This window comes from Palaemon carinicauda, chromosome 22 (assembly GCF_036898095.1).
Source record: "Palaemon carinicauda isolate YSFRI2023 chromosome 22, ASM3689809v2, whole genome shotgun sequence".
In the NCBI taxonomy this organism is placed as follows: Eukaryota; Metazoa; Arthropoda; class Malacostraca; order Decapoda; family Palaemonidae; genus Palaemon; species Palaemon carinicauda.
In genome coordinates, this window is record NC_090746.1 from 48,768,455 (window position 1) to 48,779,206 (window position 10,752).

At 39.1% G+C, this 10,752-nt stretch overlaps 1 protein-coding gene across 3 annotated transcripts in view; it reads right to left on the bottom strand.

Moving 5' to 3' along the window:
• Positions 1-3,516: 3,516 nt before the first annotated feature.
• The window catches only part of LOC137616430 (phenazine biosynthesis-like domain-containing protein 1), an 11,322-nt gene continuing 4,086 nt past the window's right edge, over positions 3,517-10,752 (bottom strand). For all 3 annotated transcript variants that reach the window (XM_068346178.1, XM_068346177.1, XM_068346176.1), the window contains exons 3-7: positions 8,287-8,503; positions 7,682-7,922; positions 5,472-5,686; positions 4,433-4,495; positions 3,517-3,678 (exon numbers count right to left, since the gene is read on the bottom strand). In XM_068346178.1, the coding sequence (XP_068202279.1) occupies positions 3,566-3,678; positions 4,433-4,495; positions 5,472-5,686; positions 7,682-7,922; positions 8,287-8,503 (849 nt within the window). In that variant the 3' untranslated portion in view covers positions 3,517-3,565. The remainder of the gene's footprint in view (positions 3,679-4,432; positions 4,496-5,471; positions 5,687-7,681; positions 7,923-8,286; positions 8,504-10,752) is intronic.

A 10,752-nucleotide genomic window follows, 5' to 3' on the forward strand; every position in this document is an offset into this window, starting at 1 on the left:
GGCAGATGTACATGAGGCGGACGTTGCAGTTTCCATGGGAATGGCTTCAGGCCAACGAGTGGAGCGGTCGATGACGGTAAACAGGTAACGATGTCCTTGTGATGTGGGTAGGGGGCCTACAACGTCGACGTGAATGTGTGCGAAACGACGCTGAGGTTGAGGAAAGGTGCCCACTCCTGAATCCGTGTGTCGATGTACTTTGGAAGTTTGGCAAGAAGTACAGGCACGGACCCAATCCTTAGCATCCTTAGAAATGCCGTGCCAAATGAACTTTGCCTTCAGCAGCTGTGCAGTAGAACGGCACGAGGGATGTGAAAGGCCGTGGATGAAATCAAACACCTGTCGGCGCATGGGAGCAGGAATCCAAGGTCGCGGTCTACCAGTACTAACGTCACAGAGGAGGGTGGTGTTGGAGTCTTCGAGGGGAAAATCCTCCCAACGGAGGGACGTGCAGGATGTCCTACAAGCTTGATACTCTGGATCCTGTCGTTGGGCTTCAGCCAGGGCTTTGTAATCCAATCCCAGTTGAACGGCAGCCAACGTGTTTCTTGACAGGGCATCGGTAACGGGATTCATTTTCCCAGGGACGTATTGGAGGGTGCAATTGTATTCAGCCACGGCGGAGAGATATCGGCGTTGACGGGCGGACCAGGCGTCAGACTGTCGAGTGAAGGCGTGCACCAGAGGCATGTGGTCTGTGCGAATAACGAAGGGCGTACCTTCTAAGAAATGGCGAAAGTGACGGACAGCCAAGTGCACCGCCAGCAATTCTCGATCGAAGGTAGAATAACCCGATTCTGCCTTGGACAGTTTTTTGCTGAAGAAGGCCAATGGGCGGGACGAGCCTTTGACCACCTGCTCGAGTACTGCACCAATAGCGACGTCGCTGGCATCGGTGGAGAGAAGGAGAGGGGCGTGTGGGATAGGAAAAGTGAGAGCCGCAGCAGTTGATAGGGCCTTCTTTGCATTGCAGAAGGCTGCTTCTTGAAGGGGACCCCACTTCAAGTCCTTTGGCTTGCCCTTGAGGGAGGCGTAGAAGGGAGCAAGAGTGGCGGCAATGGCTGGCAGAAAACGGTGATAATAGTTGATCATGCCCAAGAATTCCTGCAGAGCTTTGACGGTCGAGGGCGTGGGGAAATTCTGAACGGCTGCTACCTTCTCAGGGAGGGGATGGACTCCTTCAGGAGTGATACGGTGCCCTAAGAACGACACTTCGTTGGCGCCAAAGGTACACTTGTCGTACCGGACTACAAGGCCGTTTTGTTGCAGGCGGTCGAGCACGATGCGCAGGTGACGGAGGTGTTCCTCTTTTGAGGAGGAGAACACAAGTATGTCGTATGGCGGCTGCCAATCGTTCCGGTGCGAGACGTCTGAATTTTGCGAAGACTGGGGGTCCTGTCGTCTTGATATGGTGATAAATACCGTGCTTGGCAGGAACCGTGGGCGTTTGGCGAAGTTCTGGACGGAAAACTTCCGGGTACGACGTGAGGAGGTGGGCGTAGGCATCCGTGGGTGCGCTGATGTGGAGAGCGAGGTTAGAGGGGGCGGGTTGAAGAGGTGTCGACAAGTACAAGTCTGCGTTGACCAATCGTTGGTGGGCGACATCGACCAGAAGGTGGAAATGAGAGAGGAAATCCGCACCGAGGATTGGCATTGTGATGTCAGCCACGAGAAACTTCCAATTGAATTTACCGTTTCCGAACGATAATGTGAGGCTCTCGTAACCGTAGGTGGGTATCGCAGATCCGTTGGCAGCTACCAAGCGGACGTCGGCAGATGTAGACAGACTACGTTGTGCCTTGAAGAGTTTCCTTGGCAAAAGAGAACGACAAGCACCCGTGTCTACCAAAAATCGCACGCCCGTTCCTGCATCCTGTAAAAAGAAAAGATTAGAAACATGGGAGGCCACCGCCACAAGCGATGGCCTACTTACAAGTTTTTTGGCCACTGACAATCTTTGGCACATTTCTTCGCGGTTACCCCGAATCTGAAGTGGTAGTAGCAAAACTGCAGCGGATGGGAGGTAGTAAGTGGCTGTAGAAGTCGTTCGTTGGGGCGCGAGCGATTGGTGGGTGGTGGGCGGCTTTATCGCCGCTTCGGCACGTCACGGGGTAGGCGTGTATGTCCTACGGCATTCATGTCAGCTTCGGTTGACGTTGAATAGGCATCCTCGTCGTCAGGGGTGGAGGCGTTGATGGAGGTCTTGAAGTGGCTGTCCATAAGGGCGTCGGCTTTGGTCATCAAGTCCTTTATGTGTAAACTATCGACATCGGGTATGGCAGCGCGCACAGGTTCAGGTAAACGGCGTATCCAAAGGGCACGGAGTAGGTTCACCTCACGAGGAGAGCTGTCTGCGGCAGGTTGAAGGCGAGCGATACTGGTCATTTCCCTGAGGGCAAGCGAAGCCCTTTGGTCCACCAACGGTTGTTGCGAGAGCTGAAAAAGCTTTGCTATACGGGCGGCTGGCGACGGCGAGTACTGCTGCAGAAGGTATGATTTGAGGGCGTCATACGTTATTGGGGTGTCTCCTTGTTCACAAAGCCAGTCGGATATTTCTGGGAAGGTGTCCTCGGGTATCGCCGCGAGAACATAATCCGCTTTGGTGGTTGAGCGAGTCACGCCCCTGATACGAAAGTGGACTTCAGCGCGTTGAAACCAAGCGAACGCTTCTCCGCTGGCGAACGGTGAAAGTTTCAATGGGGCGGCCGCAGTGCCAACTGCCGGAGTAGAGTTAGCCTCCGTCATAGTACCAACGATGGAGGGGCGAGGGAGGGGGGGGTGGAAGGCAGTGGGAGCGAGTCGACTTCCGGGGTCACCAATGTGACGGCGCCGACTAAGGGTGTGAACTCAAAGGCAGATTGGAAACGACTGAGTTATATTATTGTGGAACACTCTCCTTATATACAAAACCTCAAGGCAACAGGACATAACAAGTTCACAAGACAGACAATATTACAGAGGAAAAACCAGACAGGAATTTTCATGTTCGTTTTAGTGCAAGGGAGGAGCGAAGATACAAGCATAATATATACAAAAGGAATTATGTACAATTGTGTGAAACACGGTTGGTACACATGCCTACGCACCCTAGCTATGGACTGTTCCCTTGCTTAGCAAGGTTGGCGTATGTCCACCATCATTGTCAAGCTGTGGCAGTTATCTACAACGTGAACGGGTACTTCTTGGAAGAAACACAAATATATATGGAGAAAAAGAGTAAAAGAAAAAGAAAGAGACAGAGCATGTGGGAGGGCTTGGAGAGTGAGCCGGTGATTTGTGGAGACATGACATAAGTCAGTGAGGGATATCCGTTTCAAAACAGGTGCCCTCCTCCACCGAACCTTTCTTTCTGCGTTAAGTATTGTAATGGAATGATAATTTGAACTGTCCTAGGATTTGTACACTACCTGATTTCTGTAACCATTTGAAGATTTTTTTTTTTATATAAGAAATCCAGACAAAGGGACTGTAGGAAAATGTGAGACAATACAGGAAAATTCTATTAAAACAAATAAATTAGACAAGTAGATGCTTTACTGGAGACACCATAGTCCATCAATATCTTTCAAATATTTATGTAGCCTTGAATAACAGTAGTGGCTTGTCCCGCCAGGTCTACTCGACCATCACTTCGAATCGTAACATCTAGGTCACCACCTCTGGGTGAACACTGACGGCCTGAAAGAGGTAGTTGGCATTACTTAGGGAAATTCGTATACGTTCACTATACTTGAAAAAAAGAAAATGTCTTTGGAAAATCTCTTTTTAGGTAATCTGCCATTCCTAATATGCCTTATAATTGGTGCAAAATAATATAAAAGGAGACACTTTAAGGTTACTTGGCTTGGTAAAAAGCTCCTTAAACTTTTTTTTTTAAATGGTGGGAGCAGGAAACGGGGGTTTTAAGACTCACTTTATGCAGCAGGATTATTACAAAATAACTTCATTTGAAAGATTAAAGGTCGCCCATGAATAGAAGACACAAGGCACACGACAATGCCTTTGAAACTGATGATGATGATATATATATATATATATATAGAGAGAGAGAGAGAGAGAGAGAGAGAGAGAGAGAGAGAGAGAGAGAGAGAGAGAGAGAGAGAGAGAGAGAGAGAGAGAGTGTTCCCTCTCAATCGAGCTAAGACAAGGGAGAGCCAGGTAAATGCTGCTGATATCTGAGCATGTACACCTATAGGCTCCCCCAAACCTCCATCCTAAGCTCACAAGGATGGCGAGGTCGCAAATACTACAAAAAAAAAATGATTGAGCTTGAGCCGGTCTCTAACTACCGTCCAACAGATTGCTGCAAGGCAAGGACGTTATAAATAGTCTACCACAAAGAAAACATACACAGAAATAATGATCCTTGGTTAATGACTTCCAGTCATCAAATAAAGTCTATCTTTTTTAACATCAAGTTTAATCAACTCACACTTAAGCTTAGTAATTCCAAGTTCTTCAGACCAGTAAGGACCTAAGACAGTGTGGGCACCTCCTGAAATAATGAATAAAAGCTTTGAACGGAATTATACTTTAAAGAAATTAAGGGATTACAAACATATCCATTGTGTCTTTTTTCATTTTGGTTAGGAGTGTATAAGTCAGAGAGCATTGAAAAATTACATGCGCTTTCAACATATATCTACAAAGAAAGCAGTACTATAAATATACATGATAGTATTGTCAGACATTCCCTTCTTTTACCCCAGACATCTGAGGCAATATTTGATTGTTTGTGAATTATTTATCGTAGAGACCCAAGTCAGGGAAAGGAAAGCTGAAATTTACTAAATGGTAGATACATGGATTTGGAGTGAGGTTCTATATTTACCAGGCAAAAACCAGAAATACTGTCGGATTAGAGTGAGAACAGTTTGGTTTATTTATTTATATATATATATATATGCATATATATATATATATATATATATATATATATATATACATATATATATATATATATATATATATATATATATATATATATATATATATATATATATATATTTATATATATATATATATATTATATATATAATATATATATATATATATATATATATATATATATATATATATATATATTAATTCATGATTTGACGGTGCTCTGTCGTATTTCTTATGGTAGTTCTACAACAATATTCACTATTTTGACCTTCCTGACAAAAATCTATTTATTGCGCCAGTATTTAACTTTTCAGGTAATTGTCTCATCTTAAATAATAATAATAATAATAATAATAATAATAATAATAATAATAATAATAATTGTAATAATAACAAAAACAACAACAACATGTTCAACAACAACAATAATAATAATGATAATAATAATAATAATAATAATAATAATAATAATAATAATAATAATAATAGTCAATTTTGATTATATTACACCTATCCATAGATATATTTGGTATATGGCATGCTAATAAAATTTACTTTGAAATCTATTTCTTTTAGTAACTTACCTGTCACTGGGTCCTCAGGTATGCCATTCCAAGGAGCAAAATAACGAGATAAAACGTGATATTCCTTGTTATCTTTGGAATATGTGGCCTCTTCTTCTTCCTTTTTATGCAAAGCCAAATTTCCTCTGAGTGTCACCATGACGCCCTTTATCACAGAGCCGTCGTGAAGACTCATAAGGATACCTGTATCAGGACGCAAACTCTCAAGGTTCTGCCTAACAAAAAGGAAAACAAGCGTCAAGTTAGCGTTTAATTTACGCATATTTTCAACTAAATGTAGCAGATGGCATTACCCACACTAAAAGGCTTAAAAGAAAAAAATCAGGAAACTTACAGATATTTTCAAAAAAAAAAAAAAAGGAAAATCATAGGTGCTATAATGATCTCCGTGAAAATCTTATTAAGACATCCATATTTTTGTATATGCTATTATGAAATATCAATATTGAATTTAGCATATCGTATGAAACTATAAGAGAGATTACTTGAGTGCCATATGTGGAAGTGATCATGGTGAGGGGCAGATAGAGATGGTTTGGTCATGCTCTTCGTACTCCCCTAGAGGGATTAGTTCACCAAACTTTCAACTGGGCTCCACAAGAAAATAGAAAAGCTGGAAGACCCAGGCCTACATGGCTGAGGATTATGAAGCGTGAAGTAGGTGATGACGAATGGAGAAGTATTAATTTAAAAGCTCAAGATAAAGACGACTGGCGAAATCTAACTGAGGCCCTTTGCGTCAATATGCATAGGAGGAGATGATGATGATATTCAACGTGTATGCCTACGACAGGACTCATATCAGCATTTAGAGATAATGGTTTTACTTTCTGAACTCTTTTTCAGTCTTTGCTGGGTTACTGATCCTAGTTTATCTCTATTAAGCTATTTTTTCTGATGAAATCTTTAACATTCTAGACTTTTCCCGGAGTACTGGTTTAACCTGAAAATAGATTTGGGAAGAGGTTATCTTATGAACTCAAATTCAAGACCCATCAAGTATAAATTCACTTAATTTCATTACCATTCCTCTAAAGTATTCGTTTTTATCCATCCATCCTATTAAAAAGTACCCACTGGTTATGGATGCGACATTGGGCTTTGCAAACTTCCATTACAAATAAAAGTATAGCATACATACTCATATAACAAAGTTTTCTGAAAACTTTTGAGTGACTGTTCTGGTCCATTGGCGATGGAGTCTATTCAATTATCCACCAACAAGAATCTTTTGCTTATGTTTCTCTTTGATCTTGACCAGGCTCAGAAAGGATTATTAAGCAGAAGTATCGATGGTAAAAAAAAAGAACAATTTTTGTATAGGCCAGCAACAGCTCTAAAAATATGCATTTGGGAACAATTAAAAGGGAAATGATTGAGGTTGTTGGAATGAAGTATTAACACAGTATTTAAGTCATAAAAAGATTCGAATGGGTGAAAAATGTGCTGACATAAAAGGGTTACAATATTAATGCAATTGAAAGGATAGATTAGAATGTTTTGAGATGATTTGCACTTGTAGTGAGACTATAAGACGGTACGTTACTAAACAGTTTGTACGATTCGAAAGAACTAAGGGGCAGGGTGTGTAGAAGCAAGTGCAAGGTAGGGGTTGGAAAAGCACATCAAGTGTTGTGTTTTTCGACGTATTACTGGTGATCCTTCTTTTACAGATACCGGGAGTTGCTTAAATTTGAATTTTTCTTTTATAAAAAGTTTATCCATAACTCTGGTGTCCAAGAATGTTTGTGGCAGTGATCATTATATAGTTTTTTTCTGCAACTTTTAAAATATCCTTGTTAAATATACAACATAAATCTGTACTTACTTGACAGAGACATAGTATTGTCGAAACAGTGTTGCAGTTAAAAAAAAATTAAATAAACTAAATAATCACCGTTTACTCAACCAAAAGCCCACGCCAGAAAACGTAAAGAAACTACGTGAATCCGAAGATTCTTACAGAAAACACATGGACGCCATCAGTATATATATATATATATATATATATATATATATATATATATATATATATATATATATATATATATATATATATATATACATATATATATACATATATATATATATATATATATATACATATATATATATATATATATATATATATAAGCCCTTTTTCCTACCGCTAAACCTGGTTAGGACTACTCAAAATTTCAAATCCCCTATTGTACAACGCCATATCTCACCTTGTACAGGAATCCTCCAGGCGAACCAACAGTTTCTTAGTCTCGTGCGAAATCTTGAGTTCCTTCACAGGCAGATCATCACCCACTGTAGCTTTTACCAGTCCAGCCAAGTCGGCTCTGAGGGAAGGATGAAGCTCGCCAGGGGGATTTTTGGGGAAATCTAACAAGATATTTTCCCCCAATTTCCTCGCTAGTAGAACGCCGCTCTTAGTCTCGAATTCAATTTGCTTGTGGTTGTTGTCTGGGGAATTATTTGGTATGTATTTACACATGAAGTACGAGGTGCACACACATACACACAAACGTAAATATATATATATATATATATATATATATATATATATATATATATATATATATATATATATATACACATATATATATATATATATATATATATATATATATATATATATATATAAATATATATATATATATCAATTAAGTGATTTGGGTTAAATAATAATCTACTAAGAAACGCAAAAGATACTTATCCGGTGGTCAAAATCAATTAAAAAATCTCCATTAAACAGAGAGAGAGAGAGAGAGAGAGAGAGAGAGAGAGAGAGAGAGAGAGAGAGAGAGATAACTGCACAAGCACCTACTTAAATGGTGGAAAAGTACGTGTGCAGTTGCAAGAGTGGCATGTCCACACAAAGGTACTTCATTGGTAGGAGTGAACCATCTCAGGGAAAATCGACTGCTTTTACCCCACTGCTGACTCTTGTCTTCTTCGACCGATGCGCTCGTAGGACTCACGTAGGCTGTCTCGGATAAGTTTAGTTCTTTAGCAATATCTTGGAGGGTTGAATCTTGAAGAGTCTGAGGATAAAAGAAGATTTTGTAGGCTTTTCATAGCATAAAAAGCTTGTGCTGACCAGCGGGTACCTTGGTCAAAGATTCTAAGAGAAGGCAATTAATAATAAAAAAAAAAATCGTCATTAAATATAAAGCATTACGCCTACTGCAGATTTTACAATGGCCGAAATGGCTAGATTAAAGATAAAATCAGAAATTTAGTTTAATGGCTCGCATACTCTTATTAAAAGCGCTAACGAAATAAGCAAGGAATGTAACTAAATGGTTCAAAATTCGAGAATGGAGATATAAAGTGAGTCCTACGTTTTATTTGAGTGGATTTAAAAAAAAAAAAAACAATCAGTCTAGTATAGTTAAATATTTATAATTCTTTATATATTATTACAACAAAGCAATGTTCATTTTCAAGTCAGCACACCATCAAAAAAGATTAATAGTAAAAGAGGAAGAGTTTTCATGAGGACTAAAGGAAATGTGATTAAAATATTTAGAAGTAACCTTCGAAATACTCAGGTAGAACTTTCGTTTTCTTTAAGGCAAACTAAATTAATTCAACCGTTGCGTTGGTATATGTGGGTTTGTTGGTTTTCTCATAGAGTAAGAAATTACAAGAAATTAAATGAGATCGTAAACGACATTTCTTCAGGGGGAAGTCTAAAAAAAAAAAAAAAAAAGTTTTCATAACGGATGATAATTTCTTCTACGGACCTACAGTTTTTTTTTTTTTTTTTTTTTTTTTGTGTTGGCAAAATCACTATTATTTTCATCATTCATTTTTTTTTTAATATATTACTTAGTCCAACTTCCACTACCATTTTGCTCTTACCCTTACATGTGAAATGGTCGTAAATTATATATTTTACACCAAAAAAAAAAAAAAACGCCAGAGCAAAACATCAATATAAATTTCTACGTTAACTATATATACATATAAGCTAATAGCAGTCCATCTTTGTCTATGAAGGCCTATATACAGTATACAAAGACATATCTATCTCTATATATGTGCAATATGAATATTATAGTTTGTTATGCACTAAAAAATTATTCCCCTGAAGAAAGGAAAGATGAATACTATGGAGAACTGCTGAGTGTAATAGATTAGATCCCAGAGAGATATGAAAATTGTGATTGGCGACTTCAGTGCTAAAGTTGGAAGGAATGATCAAGGTATAAAGAATGTGATGGGGGTTGAGGGTCTTGGTGTAGCTTGCAAATTGAAGTGGAGCATATTTCATAAGTTTCTATTCAACAAAAAATCTTGTCAGTGGAGGTACTCGTTTCCAGCATAAGGACATGGACTTCACCATGTGGCAATTACAAAAATCGAATAGATCATATAGCAATTGATAAAGAGAGAGAGGACTGAAAATGTGAGAAGCTATAGATATGCAGATATTGGTAGTGATCACCAACTCCTTATTGCTAGACTGAAATTAAAACTGAAAGCACCCAACAGAAATGTTGATAAAATGCCTAGGTTTTATACAACTAAGCTTCTAGATAGAAGATGAGCACAGAGAAACCTTTGCAATTGAATGTAGAACTCGATGTGCAGTCTTAGACACTTTGAAAGATGAAGAGCAGATAATTGATGAAAAATGCTGGGATATTAAGATCATATATCAGTCAGTTGGTAGGGAAGTTTTAGGACATGTAATTACACGGAGAAAGCCATATCAAATGATACGTGGGATACTATAAAAAGGAGACAGTAGTTGAGAGTTTTTGAGGAAGTAATGAAAATTACAAGGTAAAACATGCTAAGTATTCCAGTATTGACAGTGAAGTCAAAAGAAAAGCCAGAAATGACTGGAGATAGTATTTAGACAGGAAAGCAGATGAAGCTGACAAAGCGGCTTTAGTGTAAGAATTCCTCTTACAATTATTAATGAAATCTCTATGGGGGCAAAGAAGAAAAAGCATATACCCATCAAAAAGAGAGATGGGTCTGTTATAACAACAGAAGATGAAGAAAGGCAACGTTGGATGGAACTCTTCAGTGAGGTCATAAATAGGAGTTATGAAGAGAATAATTTTATTGATATACCTGAAGCTGAGGAAGACCTTGATGTGCCCATGAATGAATTTAGTGTGTTTGAAGTCGAATCTATCATCAAAAAACTCAGGAGATGGAAAACCTCCGGATACGGTAGAATAACTGCTGAGATAATACTGGCTGAAAATGAAGTGACACCCAGAATACTTACAGGATTATTTTGTAGAATGTGACATGAAGAAGAAAAACCTGA